A 20105-nucleotide genomic window follows, 5' to 3' on the forward strand; every position below is an offset into this window, starting at 1 on the left:
TGTACGTATATTTAATAATATATTTAACATACCAATATATATTTATAAATATATAGAACAAATATATTTAATAAATATACATATATATATTTAAACTTACCCCTTATTGAATTCATAAATTCTAATATCTTCTCAATTAATTCTTTTGGATTTTGTATATAGAAAATAATCTGCAAATAGTGGTCATTTTTCATCTTTCATTTCAATATTTACCCTTTGGTTTATTTTTCCAGTTGTTTTATTTTAATGGTTTTTATTTTTTCCATTATAGTTGGTTTACAGTGTTCTGTCAATTTTCTACTGTACAGCAAAGTGGCCCAGTCACTCACACACACACACACACACACACACACACACACACACATTCTTGTTCTCATGTTATTTTCCGTCATGTTCCATCACTACTGACTAGGTATAGTTCCATGCGCTGTACAGCAGGACTTTGTTGCTTATCCACACCAAATGCAACAGTTTGCATCTGTTAACCCCAGACTCCCAGTCTATCCCATTTCCTCTATTTTTCCAGCTTTTTCATCCCATCCACTAGAACTCTCAGAACAATGTTTGATAACAGATTAGAGAGTAATCATCCTTGTCTGCTTCTCACTTTAATGGAAATTCTTTTACCACAAGAGTTTGAGATAGTTATTCTTTATCATGTTGAGGAAATATCTTTTCATTCTAGTGTAATACAGGTTTTTCTCAGAAATGGATATTGGATTTTATAAAATGCATTTTGGGCATGTATTGATTTTTCCTTTCCTTGGACTATTGATGTGATGAATTATATTAATAGATTTCTGAATATTGAACTGTTTTATTCATTCCCACATCCTCACAGAGACAACGTGAGGATTCCCCTTACCCCACTGAGCCTCATTGGGACCTCTTCCCTGGAATATTTTTGATAACATTTTTTTCCTCATTTTCATTGAAAGCTCTTTAAAATTTTATTTTGCTGCTTCTTAAGTAAATTTTGGTCATATACTTTTATATAAAAATAATCCATTTCATGGGCTTTAAGAATTACTAGCATGATTTACAATATTATTTTTATCATTTAAACTTTTTGCTGTGGATAAGATGACACCCGTTCACATTCCTGGTACTGTGTATTCCTGTTTCCTCTTTATTGGCCAATCCAGATGTTGGTTTGTTCATATTTCATCTCACATAAGCCAATTCTTGGATTTACATATAGGGTCTACTAATTTTCTTCCTGATTTACTGATTTTGTTTTTATATTTATTAATTTTTTCCATAACTTTTCTTTGGTTTATTTTGTTCTTTATATTTTTTCTATAATCAAATAAAATTTTTTCTAGGGCCACACCCGCAGCATATGGAAGTTCCCAGACTAGGGGTCGAATCAGAGCTGCAGTCACTGGCCTACACTATAGCCAAAGCAACAGCAGACCCGAGCCGCATCTGCGACCTACACCACAGCTCACAGAGACACCGGATCCTTAACCCACCAAGTGAGGCCAGGGATTGAACCTGCAACGTCATGGTTGCCAGTCGGATTTGTTTCCGCTGCGCCACAATGGGAACTCCTATTTTTTCCATTTTTTTAAGCGATTTTTTTTTTCCGTTGTAGCTGGTTTACAGTGTTCTGTCAATTTTCTACTGTACAGCAAAGTGACCCAGTCACACATACACATGTACATTCCTTTTTCATTAATATCTTATTAAAATGATATGTGGTTGCAGACTCTATCTCTGGGGAATAATATTTAATCTCTATCTTCATTTATTGTTTTTGACTTTATAAAAAATGAAAATTGTGTTTTTAACTCCCAGGCTATTTGACTTTTGTTCATTTCTCTCTGTATTTCTGATAATGTCTGCTTTGTGAGGAAATATGTTTCACAGCATAAGGGTTTTAATAGCTGTAGCTTCCTTGTGGATTATGCCTTTAACCCATATAAAATGACTTACAAAATGGCCTTTTTGTCCGAAAGAATATTGTTTTCCCTGACTTCTACTTAGATAAATCGTGGCCTCTGTTTTTTTGTTTTTTGTTTTTTTTTTTAATTTGCCTGACGTACTTTTTTTTTTTTTTGGTCTTTTTGTCTTTTTAGGGCTGCATCCGCGGCATATAGAGGTTCCCAGGCTAGGCATTCAATTGGAGCTGTAGCCACCGGCCTACACCACAGCCACAGCAACGCCGGATCCTTAACCCACTGAGTGAGGCCAGGGACTGAATCCGCAAACTCATGGTTCCTAGTCGGATTTGTTTCCGCTGCGTCACCACGGGAACTCCTGCCTGACATACTCTTGATTGTCCCTTTACTTTTACCTGTTTTGTGTTACCTTATTTTAGTGTTTGTTTGCTCTTTGTAAATCTCCTATAATATTGTCCAGCATCTACTGCTGTAGCAGAGAAATCTGAACCAATGTATGATTGGTTCCCATGTAAATAACCAAATTTTTTTCCAGCGGCTTATGCATTTTCCCCCTTAACTTTATGTATCAGAAAAGTGTCAGGAAGCATATAGTGATAGATTTTTTTTTTCTTCTGATGGGCTTTTCTCCTGGAATGCAGCAGTTCCTTTCAGTTTACATGGTATATACACATGCTCTTTTCTTTCAGTTCAGAAAGTTTTCCTTCTGTTATGTCAATACTGATAATTTCTATGCCAGGCTTGCTGGTCTTTGTCTCCCACTATCTATCGTATTCTTTCTCATTATGTACATGTCTCTGACCTTATACTCTTCCTTTTAAGAGAAAAATAGGACTGACCAAGCATTCCCATGGCCCCTCTGATCAGCATCTGCCAGAAAGACAGCTGGACGCCTGAAAATGTGATGGTTGATGTGCGCCAGGGTATCTGAGTCAGGAAATGTGGAGAGGGAAAATGCCAAGTGTCATGAGTTTAAGCCCAAAGAGCTTGTTCTTTGCCTAGTTCCATTTGCCTTGGAATTTTGTTTGATTGGTTTTGGATTTTTTTTTTCTTTCTTCTATATATATGTCCTTCAGTCTTAGCTTTCAGGGAGTTTGGTGGATTTTCTTTTCTTTTCTTTTTTTTTCTGTTCCCTTAGGTACTTTGAAATAATGGCCCAGTTAGATATTTACTTTGGTGAGATTGGTCAGAATAAACACTCTTTCTGTGAAGACCCTGAAGTCCAGTCTCTTCTGGGTCTGTGGGTGAGGTCATCCTCAGGGGAAGCTCCACAAGGTTGGGGAGGTGACTCTTTGATACAAGACACAGAGGACACAACAGAGTGAGTGTTTTTAGACCCATCCTGGCCTCCTGCCCATCTCTGGGATGTTACTGTTATGGCTAAGAGAAGGATTCAAAGAACTCTGGGTCTGAAGACCCTCCCCACAACAGTCTCCACCCCACCCCACTCCACCGCTTTGCTTTGGGGACTTATTCATATGTCACCCTTCTCACTGCCAGGGGGAAAGGGAAGAGGTAAATACTTGTCTGGGGAACTGGAGAGGAAGCAGGGATCCCAGACTGTTCCATTTGAATTAGAAACCCTTGACTTTGGGATTTTGCGGTTGCTCTTCTTGACAGTTGAGGTGGGCCTTTGGACCACTTCTGTCCCTGTCAACTTTGTGTGCTGGACACATGCCCTGGAGGCGTACCACCGTTGGGGGGCACAGGTCCTTGGGGCCCATCTTCCTGACATGGGGTGTTGGTGGCTTGCTCTGCTGGCTTAATGCCCCTGTCCACCCTCATATTTGCAGACTATCTTGTCATTTCGACTAATGACAAACCTAACACAGGACACACACCACATGGTGTGGCAGTGAGGTTTCTAGAGATGGTGCAAGCTTCCGAAGAGCATTTTAATCCATTAAAGCTTTAGTGGGATGCTGAGAGAGGGCAGCTACAGGAGGCCAGACATTATTTCAAGCCAGAACCCTTTTCTATTGATTCTTTTATTATTTCCCAGACACTGACTAACAGTCGCCTTTCTCTGCCTTCCTGAGGCATGCAGGCGGTGGTGATTGTGGTTAATGAGACAGACTGGGTGTCAACTCCTAGAGCCTTTGGGTGCCCTGAGCACAAGACTATCAATTCTCTAGGCCCATTACCATATTACTTTCACATCCCCCCAAAATTTCCAGAAAGACCCATGATGACCAAAAGACTGCATATCCAGAGGGGAACAGATCTGGCCCACCCAAGGCCTCCAGCCCTTCAACCAACCACAGCCACCCTGACTTCTGGAAGTTTATGACTTGTCAGAAAAAGTTGAGGAATTTACTTCCTGGCTAACTTGGCTTTCTGTTTGCCCTGTTTCCAAATCCAAGAAAAAGTTATATTACGTGGTATAGTTCAAACAATATAATAATAGTGGGTCTAATGATTAGTAACTTCATTAAAAGCTAACTGATAAAATGTCCCCTTATGTCCACTCAGAAATTCATTTGTGCTTTTATTCAACATCTATCTCTAGGATTTATGGTAAGCTGAGGACCTTTCACTCTGTGGCCTTGATTCTGACCATGACTTTTGACCAAAAGCAATGCCAATCTTTTTTTTTTTTTTTTTGGCAGGGCCTGCAGCGTACAAAACTTCCCAGGCTAGGGATGGAACCCAAGCCACAGCAGTGGCAACACCAGGTCCTTAACCACTAGGCCACCAGGGAACTCCAGCAATGCTCTTCTTACCCAAATGAGCAGAGGACTTTATTGGGCACAACTATCCATTCCATGGATTTTCTTTTCTGGGGTCAGGGTCAGAGGATGTGGAATTCCCTGCCGGCAGAAGTCTCTTGTGCAATTCTAGTGCCAGGGAGAATGTGGAGAGGACTGGGACCAGGAAGGGAAGGACAGACAGGAGCCCCCGACCTGAAAGCTGCCCTGTCTGCCTGCAGATTTCTCCATGATGACGCCCATCAATGACCTCCACACAGCTGACTCCTTGAACCTGGCCAAGGGCGAGCGGCTCATGCGGTGCAAGATCAGCAGTGTCTACCGCCTCCTGGACCTCTATGGCTGGGCCCAGCTGAGTGACACCTACGTCACAGTGAGGAGCCCATCCAGGGGTGGGGCAGGGCACTACTGGTGGCCTTTGGCCAAGATTCAGTGAGCCCTTCCAAGGTTTCGAACCCCTGTGGTTACTTGAAATAGATAACCTGTCCACTGAGCACTTCTCTGGATGAGGACCCAGGAATTTCTGGGTCCCATTTCTAGGGGTACTCTTGACCATTGGGAGATTCCCCTTGTAGCTCCGTTTCCCCAGCTCCAGATAAGGGCTGAGTCCTCTTCAGCTCTCAAGGGTCAAAAGGAGGTAAGGGTTCTGGGGGTGGTTGGGTTGGGGGGAGATTTAGGTGACGTGGATTTAGAAGAAGAGGGAATTCAAGCAGCGAGTCATTGGAAATGACCCTTCTCCATCCTTGCTGCTGAGAACATGTGTTTTTTTCTCCAGCTGAGAGTCAGCAAGGAGCAGGACCACTTCCTAATCAGCCCGAAGGGAGTTTCTTGCAGTGAAGTCACAGCATCCAGCCTGGTAAGTACAGTCTGGCATCTCACTGCCCAAGTCTTGACAAAGAAGTCACATGGACATCAAAACAAGCTGAGTGCAACCGAGCATGTTGTGACCAAGAGACCAAATGTGAGGTGCAGGCAGCAAGCACGGTAGGAGGGAGGCAGGAGAAGAGATGGGCCGAGAGGCCTCTGAGCCTGGGATTGGACCACAAATGTTTGGAGTTGGGACGCTCTCCTAGCTGGCAGGGGATGGGGGGCGGGACACATTGTCCCAAAGCAATGCAAGATTCTTGTAGTGCCAGTGCCACGAGAGAGAGACCTTTCTGTCATCCTGCTCCTTCTGCCTTGGGGTAGGAAGAAACTTCCAGAATTGCTTTCGATCAGAAAGGATTTCTGGTTGGAGCGAGGAAAGTAGTAGAAGGGATTGCCATAGAAGCAGAGGCCCAGTGCTTCTTAGATGCAGGGCTGTGGCTGCTGTGCCAGGTGCCTGGGAAAGGAGGATGCCGCCTGGGGTCTCTGCCAGGCATGAGACACGCTCAGATGTTGAATCCAGGTACTCAGTCAAAAGAGCGGCCTGGCAAAATCTCAAAATATGTGCGCAGGGAGGGACCTGGAGGACCGGCTAGGCCACTTTTACAGGTGGGAGAGGACACTGGTGGCCAGGGGAGGTCAGTGACCTGCACAGGGTCACCCAAGGCAGTTATGGCCAAGTCAGACTGGGACCATGGACACAGGGATGGCCCAGGCTCTGCTTTCAGGCATTTATAGTTTGGAGGGGGAGACAGGTGAGGCCATCAGAGATGAAACGTGGAGTGCAGGTGCTCTGATAGACACTCGAGACAAAGGAAGCTTGGGAGCATAAAGAGGGGCGCTGAGCCCAACGGGTGCCTGAAGAGGTGGAGGGGACTGGGAGGAGTGTCTAGGTTGAACCGGTGGTCAAGGAGCAGAGTCCTCAGCAGCCCACAGGATAAGCAGGCACAGACCAGGGCGACAGTGAGGGGCTGGGCAGAAGTGACCATGTCCTCAGGAGCCCACCAAACCCAGGTGCACGTCTGGTCTCGGTGAACCTGAGGACAGGAGAGCGGCTGAGTCTGGCTCACATATTCCGTCTAGAGGTGAGGCTGGGAAGGAGAGCAGGACTAGATAGCAAATGGAGCGTTGGCTTGATTCTGTTGGACACGCAAAGCCTCCGAAGCATCATGGGGCAGGTGGGTGATGTGATCAGGTTCCAGTTGTAGAAGCTGCACCCTGATAGCTGTGTGGAGGCAAACCCACCTCAGGACCACCAGTGGGGGCTGTTACAGTGAGCTGGGAAGGAAATTCTCGGCCAGTGGTCTCAGCGGGCCGGGTGAGCAATTGGGTTGGGGGTGTGGCATGGAGTGTGAGGAGCTGGTGGCAGGGTCAGGAGAGAAGTCATCTGGGATCTGGTTAGCCCAAGGTGCAGAAGCGATCTGGCTGAGAGGTACAGGTTTTGTGAGTCATAGGCTTGAGATGTTCAGGTTGTGAGTGGACTTGAGGCTGCCATGTGTGGTTGTACAGCTCATGCACTGCACGAAGGAGTGTGGCTAGAGATGGGAGTGGGGAGGACGAAATCCCAACCTGTGCTCCCTCTCGAAGTGTGTCCTGGCACTGGGCTGCTTGTCAGATTTGCACAATGGCAGCATCTGAACACCCCACGGCCCCAGAGCAGTTCTCAAGAGGAGGCGTGGGATGGTGGCTGTCTTATTAGGCTCTAGAGATTCTTGAGTGACAACAGATCACACATCCAAGGCTGAGAAAAGGAACACATGAGAGCAGAGAAAGACCACGCTGGAGAGGGAAGTGAGAGTGGGCCACCCAGCCGAGGAGATGGGCGAGCTGGGCTGAAGGGAACCCAGGGTCTGCATCAGACTCTCACAGGTTTAAGTATGTGAGACGGGAGGGTTGCTGCCACCCCTGGAGGTCAGGCCACTTGGAAGTCATGTTCATCCTGTAAAAGTCACTTAAAATAGACTTTTGTTAGAGATGGTTTGTTGAACATCTTGGCATCTGCTTAAGCCAGTGCTGTCAGCGGCACCATCCTTCCTTTGGTACCATCATGTCTGGGCTCCAGCTGGGCATGCTAGGCGTGTGCAGAACTGCCCTGTGTGCTGCATTTGGGATGTCCCAGCACTGCAGTTTTGAGGGGCCAAAGCTAGTGCAATCTGGGGAACCTAAACTCTAGTTAGTTAGCCCAACTTACTGACTCTAGGCATTTTACTCCTGGATGTCAGGCTAGATTTTAGGAGACTGCGTCCAGGAATGGTGTGTTGAGCCCCAGGGTGGCCTGTTTCAGGATTTGGGTTGTGTTGGCGATGTGGGGGAAGAGCCTAGGAAGGAGGCACTGGGGGGTGCGCAGTCAGCTGTCAGACACTGGGCAGTCCTTGGAGCAGAGGGGAGGCATGGAGGGAGGCTCAAGCCACCAATGGTGCAGTAGCAGTGAGTGTCTCCTGTTAGCTGGGAGGTAGCGGTGGTCATTTTTGCATGTGAACAAGGTTGTTTGTGTCTGTGTGTAGACGTGATTAAGGAGTGGCTTTTGTCTTCCGTGCCAGAGTCAAAAGCGGCCTTTTCTGATGATGTTCACTGAGGTTGTTTATGTTAAGCAGGGGGCACCATGGCTTAGCTGTGGCCATGGTGCCCCCTCACACACACAAATGCAAGCACGCATGCACACGTGCATACACATGCAAGCGCGCGTGCACACACGCACACACAGGTGTGTGAGTTTTAGCCATGACACCCACTAGCCACTTGGAGTCAAACGCGATTGTAAGACTAGTAACTACTTTCTATTTGTCCTTTAAGACCTAGCTTTCAGGTGACTGGTAAACGGGTGTTCATTTTATTGTGGTCTTTACCTTTGTGAATGATTAAAATTTTTTTCCAAGTAAAAAGCGGAGAAAAGAGTTCTTTTGTGGCACAGCAGGTTAAGGATCTGGTGTTGTCACTGTAGTGGCTCAGGTCACTGCTGTGGCAGGGGTTCGATCCCTGGCCCAGGAACTTCCACATGCCACAGGTGCAGCCAAAAAAAAAAAAAAAAAAAAAAAGTGGAAAGAAAGAAAAAGGCTTATTTGGAGTTCCCATCGTGGCGCAGTGGTTAATGAATCCGACTAAGAACCATGAGGTTGCAGGTTCGATCCCTGCCCTTGCTCAGTGGGTTAACGATCCGGCGTTGCCGTGAGCTGTGGTGTAGGTCGCAGACGCGGCTGGGATCCTGCGTTGCTGTGGCTCTGGTGCAGGCCAGCAGCTACAGCTCCGATTTGACCCCTAACCTGGGAACCTCCATATGCTGCGGGAGCGGCCCAAGAAATGGCAAAAAGACAAAAAAAAAAAAGAAAAAGGCTTATTTTAGGTGTTACTCTGGGATGGCTTTTCTGTCCCTCCTGTTCTCCAGGGATTAAACTCCCCCTGTCTGCTTCTAGAGATTTCTGTGAATGACCCTTCTTGCACTGCCTCGCCAAGGGTGGTCTGTGGCCCCACAGTAGAGGTATCCCTGGGAAGGCATTAGAAATGCAGACTCTCAGGCCGCTTTCTTGGCCTTTTACTGAATCTGAATCTGCATTTTGACAGGATCACCAGCTGATTCTTAGGCACGGTCAAGTTTGAGAAGCTCTGTGCTGGCATTTGTCCCACTGAATCATAATCACTTTTACTTCCCATTAGCCCACGTGCTCACTCTGAGGGCGGAACAGGGTCCCTGGCCCCCACGCCAAGCACAAACGTTGTCCATGGTGTGGTGGAGAGTGGATGCAGGCGGGAAGCGCCTGGCCCATCTGTGGGGAGGGGATCAAGGGGCCTCTGCCTGCCGGTGGCAGTGGCCGGAAGTCTCTCTTCCCCTCCCACCCAGATCAAGGTGAACATCCTGGGAGAGGTGGTGGAGAAGGGCAGCAGCTGCTTCCCGGTGGACACCACAGGCTTCTGTCTGCACTCCGCCATCTACGCTGCCAGACCCGACGTCCGCTGCATCATCCACCTTCACACCCCAGCCACCGCGGCGGTGAGTGTGGGCTTCTCAGCCAGCATTTCAGTCCCCGAGTCTGGCCGCAGACCTGTGGCCCTTCTCTCTGAGAGTCTCCTCGAGGAATGACATAAGCCCCCAAGCTAAGAGCCATCTCACCATTTAAAACAGTCCTGGAAAGATGCCCTGGAACTCAGGCCAAGGCCACGAAAGGGAACACCCATGGAGGCAACTTCCTCCGCTCCATTGTTCTAACCTTGGACGTCTCAGCTGGGGAGAGAGGGGAAGATGGGTGATGTCTGCTCCCCCGGACCCCACATACTTTATATGCAGACCAGCACCACTTCTACGCATGCCGGCGTCCCTGTGTCCCTGCTTAGATCAGGCTGGCACCTGCCCCCACAGCCCAGGCTCTGCAAGGGCAGGTCTTGATAGAAGATTAGATGGTGGGAACTGGCACTGTGCCCACTTTTCACAGGACAGGCTGAGCGCTGGGATGGGAGCAAGGAGAACTGGGAGAGAGCAGAAGGAAGCCCTCAAGGAGCAGGCTGTCCCCAGGGTCCCTGGGCATTTCTCCATGTCTACCTAGGACACTGCAATGCACTTGGAAAGACAGAGACATGCAGTTCTGGGGGTTCCCTCAGCTCTCACCCCGGGCCACACAGCCACAGGAGAGAGCAGACCTGTCGCTGGCCTGTGCCTTTCTCCACAAAGAACACCAGTTACAAGCACTCAGACCTTCCAGAATTTGGACTAAGCCTGGGTGATGTACATGCCAGGGCTTACATGTGGGGCAAGATGAGTGGAAGAGGGCAAGAGGCTCTCCTAACCTCTCCACGCTCCTTGCTTTTAGTAAAAGGCGGGGATTGCGGCATGGAGGTTGCAGCCTAGGTTTTAACCCTGTTCCCTGGCACTTGCATGGCCCCTTCTTGAGTCAGATGGGGCTTTTCAATGGGCCTCCCTGTCAGCGAGGTGTTGTCGTGGCTGCTTCTGCACTGACCCCCAGGTGGAGGGTCTTGATCAACTCACCCCAGGGACCCTGCTTCACCCCCGCCTGGTGCCAAGTCCACCAGCCCAGCCTCTTCCCAGGTCCTAGGATAAGAGCCAAGCTGGAGTGAGAAGCAGTGCACCATCCCTCGAGTTTATTCTTTGCAGCAATTTAAAAAAATGGTTTTTATGATAGTTGATTTACAATGTTCTGCCAATACCTGTTGTACAGCAAAGTGACCCAGTCATACACACATATACATGTATATGTGTGTATACACATTCTTTCTCTCACCTTATCCTCCGTCACACCGCGTCACAAGTGACTGGATATAGTTTGCTGTGCTGTATAGCAGGACCTCATTGCTTATCCACTCCAAGCTCAGTGGTTTACATCTCCTAACCCCAAACTCCCAGTCCGTCCCATCCTCTCCCCTTCCCCCTTGGCAACCACAAGTCCATGTCCATGTCCATGAGTTTGTTTCTTTTCTGTAGATAGGTTCATTTGTTATCCTTTGTAGCAGTTTTATTATTTATTTATTTTCCTTTTTTAAGTTTTATTGAAGTATAATTGATTTACAAGGTTGTGATAATTTCTGCTGTACAACAGAGGGATTCAGTTATATGTATAGGCCCATCCATTCTCTTTCAGATTCTTTTCCCATATAGTTTATCACAGAAGATGGGGTAGAGTTCCCTGTGCTACATAGAAGGTCCCTGTTGGCCAGGCATTTCATATAGCTCAGTGTGCATGTGCCAGTCCCAAACCCCCGGTCCATCCCTCCCCACCCCCCACCTGTCCCCTTTGATAACCAGAAGTTTTTCAAAATCTATGAGTCTGTTTCCGTTCTGCAAATAAGTTCATTCATATCCTTTTTTTTTCAGATTCCACATATAAGTGATATCATATGACCTAGAGATTGTCATAGTAAGTGAAGTTAGACAGTGAAAGACAAACATCTTTGCAGCAGTTTTAGAAGTGATACATTGACAGGGCTGCTGGGAAAACTGTGACACGAAGACATTAGAGGAGGCAGGGAGAAAGCCAGAGCCGAGCCAGGGGAAGGGTGTGCCTTTCACCTCTGCTCCCTCCCTCCCCCCGCCCATCCCCAGATGCACCTGGACTGTGCCCTCCCAGGAAAGGGCAAATGTGACAGAGGGACGGTCGGTGGGGTGGCAGGAGAGAGTTGCAGGGCTAACTATTCCATCGCCTCACTAAAGGTGTCAGCCATGAAGTGGGGCCTCCTGCCTGTGTCCCACAACGCCCTGCTGGTGGGGGACATGGCCTACTTCGACTTCAATGGCGAGATGGAGCAGGAAGCCGATCGGATCAACCTGCAGAAGTGCCTTGGACCCACCTGCAAGGTTTGGTTCCGGGAAGATGCTCTGGGTGGGCCTGTCAAAAACCGACATCACAAAAGGGACAAATGTTCACTGGCAACAAACAGCAATAACCCCAAAAAGTGAAATAAAAATCTTTCATTCTACCCTGAGATGCTGGTGCACAACCTATGTCAGTTCACATAGATTTACAAAACTAGGATTATAAAATACATTCTCCTCTTCCCCCTTAGCAATGTTTGTATGTTAGAAAATACTTTCTGCAGCACTATTTTAAATCATACCCCATTGTACGAGTGGCTGTGCCACCATTTACCTGGATAGTCCTCTAGAGTTGGACATTGAAAAGCTCCCACCCACACATTTTCTCTTGAGAAAAAAAACTCTGTGATGAAAATTCCTTCAGCTGAGTCTTTGTGTTTTCTTTAGGATAAATTCCTAAGTATGCACATTTTATTTTTATTTTTTGTCTTTTTAGGGCCGTGCCCAACGGCATATAGAAGTTCCCAGGCTAGGGGTCAAATCAAGCTACAGCTGCCAGCCTACGCCACAGCCACAGCAATGCAAGATCCAAGCCATGTCTGCGGCCTACACCACAGCCACAGCAACGCAGGATCCAAGCCATGTCTGCGGCCTACACCACAGCCACAGCAACGCAGGATCCAAGCCATGTCTGCGACCTACACCACAGCTCAAGGCAATGCTGGATCCTTAATCCACTGAGTGAGGCCAGGGATCGAACCCGAGTCCTCATGGATACTAGTCAGAGTTGTTTCTGCTGAGCCACAGCAGGAACTCCAGGGTGCATATTTTAAAACTTTTAATTCATGTTATCAAATTCTACCCCCCCATGACCAGTATATGAAAATGCTGTTTCCATGCAGTCTCTCCAAACTTGAGTGTTAATCTTTTTTTTTTTTTTGGCTAACTTGATAAACGAAATCTCATTATGGTTTGATTTAAGCTGAAGACCTATTTTGTAACAGCACATAATTAGGGCCGGTCAGTTTAGTGTGGGAAGTTTCAGAGCCAAGCCTGGGTTGATGGACATCTGCCCCCTTCCTTGAAAGGCACCCACCCCCTTCCTTGAAAGGGACCCCTCCTCAGTCACCTCCCATCTGAGAGGCCCTGTCGTCTCACCTCTGAGGCAGAGCAGAAATCCCTGCCACCGCCTCCAGCCATTCTCTAAAGCCTCCTTAGCTGTGCCGGGAGGGGACACCTGTGAAATGCTACAAACATTTACAAGATGGGGTGTTGGTTACCTGCAACATCACGGTCTTTTTCCATTTCTATGGATCCTGAGAGGAAACAACTCCAGCTGTTTTCAGCAGGAGTGGATGCGATGCTTAGGCCACCAGACCTCAGCCCAGGCGCTATGAGGACAGATATGATATGTGGGTCTGTGTCCCAGCTCCCAGGTGGGTATCACCCAGGTGTATCGTTCAGAGTCCTTGAGGATAAAACCAACCAAGAAGAGGTTCTGATAGGGAGGGTGCCCCTGGACCTCAGGATAAACACATTGCTGTTTGTCCCCCCTTTTCGATCTGCCTGCCCCTGCTGAGTCAGAACCACCGCACCAGCAGGGAGCCTGGGTTCTGGTTCCAACTCTGCCCCTAGTCAGTTGGGAGACTGTCCGTTTCTTTAAGCTATTTCCTTATTAGGAAAACTAGGGAGTGATTCAAAGGTCACTCTGACCTCTTTCATGGAACTGTTGGATCTTAGAGTTGCCAGGGCGCCTCCCGGAGATTGTGGGGAGGAAACTTGAGGATCACAGAGGTGACCGGACTCGCTGGTTTCTGAAGGGGTACCTCGAGAGCCCCCGTCCCCTCCTGCCCCTCCGACCATGGCTTTGACTCCTAAGTCCACTAACTCACAGCGGGCAAGAGATAGCTTTTGAGCTTGCACCCTCGTGTTAGACAGCGAATAATTTCTTTCACTTTAACACAAACATTAGGTTTTTTTGACTTCTAAGCTCTTTGGGGCATTGGAAAACCCAGGCTTGCCCAAAGAAATCCACCAAGCTCTTCAGTCTGTTTTAAAATGCATCTTCAATTTCTTAAGATGGATGCTTTAAACATTCTTTAGATGTTAAAACTCATGGGGTGGGGAGCATTGGGCGTTTGGATAGGGAGAATGAGTACGGAATGAGGTGGGGATCCCATAGGATTCCCCATCCCGTAGGATAGGATTTGGAACTGAGCTGAATAAAATGAACATTCTCTTCCTCTTCACTAAGGTTTAGAAGACTTAAAGTTTTGTCATTGTTTTTAACATGTATTCAAACACTTTGATTTCTGACGTATAGAAAGCTTAAAGTTTTAATTGGCTGTTTGCTCCTCTCCAGATCCTGGTGCTAAGAAACCATGGAGTGGTTGCTCTGGGTGACACCGTGGAGGAGGCGTTTTATAAGGTCTTCCACCTGCAGGCTGCGTGTGAGATCCAGGTGAGCAAGTTCCTCTGGGGTGTGGGCCAAGGAGGGGCTCAAGTGGGGGCTTGTGGGCAAAGGTCGGGGTTCAGGGAGAACTTTGAGCTTAGCCCTCTAAAAGCCTCACGCTCTTTCTCTGCCTTGGCATCAGCTTATTCTTCTCAAGTTTCATACTTAGAATCAGTTCTGTAGCTTTAAAAACTTGTATCACCATTGTCTCACAGGGCACACCCAATGTTTGGGGATCAGTGCTCAGGACGGGGAGCTGTCTGGGCTCATCAGTAGGAAGGGGGAGGAACCGAACTTACCATGCTCCTGTATTAACTGGGTGTTTCCATTACATCTAGCTGTGCCCCATAGACACCCCACAGATAGGTCTTTTCTTTGTTTGAAGGAGGGTAGTTTGCATAGATCATGAACATGGTCAAGTCCAGAAAGCGATGTGGAGAGTAAGCCAAGGTAGAGGATTGAGAGGCAGGACTGATACGAGGGAAGCCCCAAGGTGATGTCCAGGCAGCCCATTAAAATTCTCCTAACCAGTAAAGGATGAGATGGAGGGGGGGTGGGGTGTGTCAGCGGTCGTGGACCCCTAGACAAGTTGGTGGAGAAGCAATGGGAAAATACACATCCCTTGTTTTCATCAGATAACAAGGTGGTGTTGGATAAGCCAAGCACATGCTCCTTTCAGTGCGGCAAGCCGTCGGGGGGAGGAGGGGGCCTTGCAGCCTGACTGGGCGCCATCCTTCCCAGCCCCAGGCTGTGTGCCCTTGGGTCGGGGCCTTGTCCTCCACAAGCCTCCACATCCTCCACTGCAGACACGGGTTTATAGAGCCCTTGTGAGGATGGCCTTTCAGACTCAGAGAGGTGTTGCTGATGGTATTTTTAGGACTCAGTTGACAGAAGGGGAGGCCGGATGAGTCAGCTCTCTGCAGGGCCCTCTTGGTGTCCCGCCTGCCCTCTCCTGGCTGGTCTGGGCAGAGCAGCGCCCCAAGGAAGCCGGTCTGCCCTCCTCTTGGGCCTTATGGGGGAAGAATGGGATCACAGCATCACTGGTGGAGGCTATACACGCGGTGCTTTTCTCAGTGGTTTATAAAGGATAGATATGTTGAGAGTTCGGGGATGAAGAGGTATTAGAGGGAGTGATGTGAGATACTCCCCCTACCCCTCCTCCCCCATCCGATGATCCTGGCCCTGAACTCTGACCCCTGACTGCTGTTAGAACCTGGCAGAACCTCTGATATGCCCGCTTTCCCTTCTCCACATCTGAACTCTGAGGAGCTCCCCATCGTTATCCTGAAGAAGAGGCTTCCATGAGAACACAGCTCATGAAAAAGGCTTATCCCTTTGCAAAGATAGCCCAGCCCTAAAAATGAACGGACACAGGTGCCCAAGTGTCTCCCCCAACACACCCAGTGAAATATACCTCCCATCAGCTCCAGATCCCCAGAAATGGCCAGTGCAATTTAACCAAAGGGAGGATGGGCATCTAGCAGCTGGGGACATGAAAGGGCAGAGCTGCCAGCCAGAGGCCCAGCAGCTCCCCTTGGCCCTGCCTGCTGTCACTGTCTTTTCAGTCAGGACTGGTTTGATGTGACCTTTTAAAAGTGCATCAGGTGATGAGGGCAGGTAACCCCCAGAAAAGCTCCAGTGGCTTTTGTTCACTTGGTGGAGCCGCAAGGCTTCCAGAGGGAGAAAAGGAGCTAAAAGGTGTGGAAGAAAAACAGGAGCGATTCGATCAAGGGTGTGGGTGGATTAAGCCCTGGAGAGGCCCAGGTACCAGCAGCCTGCAGATGCTGTTGGGATTGCAGCTCCTGGAAGGGTCGTTTCTGGTCAAATGACCAGCACTGAAGTTCTGTAACCATCGTAGGAGTAGTTTTCTTCCTCAGTGTCCTTGGCAAATGAGCAAATGTGTCTGTGGTCATTTCAGTAGTTCAAGGCTAAGAGCCTGTTCCATTCTCCTGGGGACCATATTCTCTTTGCTCCCCATCAGTTTGGGGTTCCAGGAAACTGGGTCATCCTCAGCCTAGAGAGGCAGCTCCCTGCTCTGTTATAGGCAGATGGGAAGAAGCTCAGACAATTTCCCAGCTGCTGCCCATCACCATGGAAACAGACAGGGGAAGAGGGAGGTGGAAGGAGACAGCTCTTGCAAGGATATGGGCAGTTCTCGCCTCCTCCATGAATGACCAGGCCCCAGCAATAGCCATTGCTTCTCAGCCTTTCATGGAAAAACCTTGGAATTTGTTTATCATAAAGATTTGTACCCACCAGGTGCTATTCTAAGTGCTTTACAAGTACTACCTTAAATAATCCTCATGAGATAGATGCTACTATGTTCATTTTACAGCTGAGAAAACTGAGGCACAGAGAGGGTAAATAGCTGCTCAAAGTCACACAGCTAGTAAGTGGCAGAGCCAGGATCCAAACCCAGGCAGTCTGATACCCGAGTCCATATTCTTAACACCACATTGCACTGCTTCTCAGAGCCGCAAGAGTTGGTGGGAAAGGTCAGAAGGAAGGCTGGAATCTCTTCTCAGAGAGCTGGCACCTCGAGTCAGGGTGTCAGGGACCTAGGCTGAAGCCCTGTGTCTTCGTCAGTCCGGGATGAACTAGGTAAATGATCAACCAGCTGGGATTCACTACTTATGAGAGCGTGTTCCTACACTCTCAGCCTCAATGCTGGGGGCGGGGGGAAGAACTTCAGAATTAGAAAACATGGTCATTTCAGTAGTTCAAGGCTAAGAGGGCAGAACTGGGACCCTCTGCTGAATGAACCTAATAAAAAGTAACTTTCAACTCAATGTAGTCTGTATCAATTCACTGTAACCCTTCTACCATTTGGAGAAAGCAGTACACTAGGCTGCCTTCCCACGCCTGGAGCCGACCACCTTCTAGGAATATTAGACACAGACTTTTACTTTTGGTAGGAGGATGGAATAAATGGCCTCTAAGGTCTCTATGTTTGCAGAGTGTAGAATCACCTTTTTCAGATAAAAATGGAGGCCTCCATTGGACACATATCTTGGATGAAGAGGGCACGGAAAATGTTTGTTCTTGTTCGTCCCTTTTCACAGAGTGTTGAGAGTCACCTTGGAAAGGCTGCCTGGCTAAACTCCAGGAAGTCTCATAGGGGCCAGGTGTTACACTGGTGAATTAAACACACTCTGGAGTGTGTTCAGGATCCTTGTGGGTTCATAGGCCTGTGTTTGTCAGCAAGCTATATTGGATTCTTTCATTTTCAGTAAAACAATAACTGGCACAAAAACTGGAACACTGAAAGTTTATATAACCAGAGCAGTTCCTCTGTAATACGCAGGGCTACATGGATATCAAATATTAAATCAAAATGCTAGTGCCTTTTTAAAAAATTAAAGTGTAGTTGATTTACAATGCTGTGCCAGTTTCTGCTATACAGCAAAGCGACTCAGTCATAGATATATATATATACACATATGTGTATATACACACATTGTTTTAAAATTTTTTTATTTTTTAAAAAAATATTTTCTATCAAGGTCTACCCCAGGAGATTGGATTGAGTTCCCTGTGCTATATAGTAGGACTTTGTTGTTTATCCATTTTAAATGGAATAGTTTGCACCTACTAACCCCAAACTCAGTCCATCCCATTTCTTCCCTCTTGCCCTTAGCAACCACAAGTCTGTTTTCCATGTCTGTGAGTCTGTTTCTCTTTTGCAGATAGGTTCATTTGTGCCATATTTTAGATTCCACATGTAAGTGATATCATATGATATTTGTCTTTCTTTTTCTGACTTACTTCACTTAATATGAGAATCTCTAGTTGCATCTGTGTTGCTGTGAATGGCATTATTTCATTATTTTTTATGGCTAAGTAGTATTCCATTATACATATACCACATCTTAATTCATTCATCTGTTGATGGACATTTAGTTATTTCCATGTCTTGGCTAATATGAATAGTGCTGCTATGAACATAAGGGTGCATGTGCCTTTTTGAATTATAGTTTTGTCTAGATATATCCCAGAAGTGGGATTGCTGGGTCATGTGCTAATTTTATTTTGAGTTTTCTGAGGAACCTCTGTGGTAGTACCAATTTACATTCCCACCAACAGTGTAGGAGGGTTCCCGCACCCTCTCCAGCATTTGTTATTTGTAAACATGTTAATGGTAGCCATTCTGACCTGCGTGAAGTGGCGCCTCACTGTAATTATGATGTGCATTTCTCTAATAATTAGTGATGTGGAGAGAATGCTGGTGTCTTGATGTGAAGCACAAAACACTGACTCTACAATACTTGGAAACCACCATCTCTCTCCATATCTGGACCTACCCAGAAGCCAAATCATAACCAGTTTATATCTGAGTGGTGGGCACAGGGAGTAAATTGAATATACTTTCAGATGAGCGTAAATTAAAAAATAAGGAGATGAGTCGGATGAAGAGTTTTTAGGATCATTCTAAAATCGTCTGCTTTATTCATATACCTCCTGCCCTAAAACTCAAAGTCCATTGCCTGTAACCACCTGTGTTGTCCCCTCCCCATGGAGCCTTGACAGCGGGGCAGACGCTCCAAGTCTGTTTCTGAAAGCGTCCTAACCCTATGTAGTGCATGGCTGCGATGTCAGCATTTAATCCGTCTCTTTTTTCTGGGCTTCCGTGACTGGCTAACCCATCACAGAGGATCGGCTTCCTTTAGACCGGCTCATTCAGCCCAATGGGCAACACTCACGTTTTAGTGCCCTAGAAGCCAGTTTATTTCTTTCAAGCCAGTTTCTTTCTTTCTTTCTTTCTTTCTTTCTTTCTTTCTTTCTTTCTTTCTTTCTTTCTTTCTTTCTTTCTTTCTTTCTTTCTTTCTTTCTTTCTTTCTTTCTTTCCTTTTATTTTATTTTCCCACTGTACAGCAAGGGGATCAAGTTATCCTTACATGTATACATTACATTTACATTTTTTCCCCACCCTTTGTTCTGTTGCAACATGAGTATCTAGACAAAATTCTCAATTTCTTTCTTTTTTTTAAAGGAGAGATATTTCAGTCACATAGAAAAGTGCAGAGAATAATATAATACACCTCCACTACCCACCAGATTTAACAGAGATCAACGGCCTTTTTCTCTTGAAGAAGTAAAATATCACAGACAAGAATTAAAGCCCCCTTTTCTTGTCTTCCCTCCTTTCCCAGAATAATCATGTTCTGAGATTGGCCTGTGTCCCAGGTGACTTTTCAGTCCTCCGTATTGTTTTATTTTTAAGGTTTAACACCTGCTATGTCCTCCTGAGAGCTAACATTAGGAAAGAAACCACAAATACCTCTTTCCCTGGAAGTGGGCATGTGCCCTACAAGTTTGGAGTGGCTCTCCTCTGGAAGGAAGAAGCCAAATCCAGCTCTGTTTTCCAGACATTTCTGTTTCCAATCTTCCCAGACCCCCACTCTCTGTTACACCCAGGAGCGCAGGTGCATGCACAGGAGTGTGTGTGTACACTGGCACACACGTGTGTGTGAGCTGAGGGCTCTCCGTTCTTTGCCACAGGTGTCTGCTCTGTCCAGCGCGGGGGGTGTGGAGAACCTCATCCTTCTGGAGCAGGAGAAGCACCGGCCGCATGAGGTGGGCTCCGTGCAGTGGGCAGGGAGCACCTTTGGGCCCATGCAGAAGAGCCGGCTGGGTGAGCACGAGTTTGAGGCCCTCATGAGGATGCTGGACAACCTGGTGAGTCTCGTGCCCCTCTCCTTTCAGGCCAGTCCTTAGTGGCTTAACCTCCCCCAAACCAGCAGGAGGCATTAGGTGGGCATGAGAACTGCCAGTATCACAGATAAGTTGTTAAAGCCCCTCGATTGGCAACTTGACTTGGAAGTTGTGGTTAGTCTAATAATAATAGTTGGGTTTTCTCAAACGATGGCCTTCACCACCCCTTTCTAAGGGCTGTGGATGTCACTGTACCTGCAGGGTGCTCT

The 20105-nt window shown here is 47.3% G+C and overlaps 1 protein-coding gene across 2 annotated transcripts in view; it reads left to right on the top strand.

Annotated features, from left to right (window-relative positions):
• Positions 1-20105, top strand: part of ADD2 (adducin 2) — a 49647-nt gene that overhangs the window by 10327 nt on the left and 19215 nt on the right. For both annotated transcript variants that reach the window (XM_047781831.1, XM_047781833.1), the window contains 6 exons: positions 4834-4985; positions 5388-5468; positions 9312-9461; positions 11631-11774; positions 14095-14193; positions 19684-19860. In XM_047781831.1, coding sequence (XP_047637787.1) covers positions 4834-4985; positions 5388-5468; positions 9312-9461; positions 11631-11774; positions 14095-14193; positions 19684-19860 — 803 coding nt within the window. The remainder of the gene's footprint in view (positions 1-4833; positions 4986-5387; positions 5469-9311; positions 9462-11630; positions 11775-14094; positions 14194-19683; positions 19861-20105) is intronic.

This window comes from Phacochoerus africanus, chromosome 5 (assembly GCF_016906955.1).
Source record: "Phacochoerus africanus isolate WHEZ1 chromosome 5, ROS_Pafr_v1, whole genome shotgun sequence".
In the NCBI taxonomy this organism is placed as follows: domain Eukaryota; kingdom Metazoa; phylum Chordata; class Mammalia; order Artiodactyla; family Suidae; genus Phacochoerus; species Phacochoerus africanus.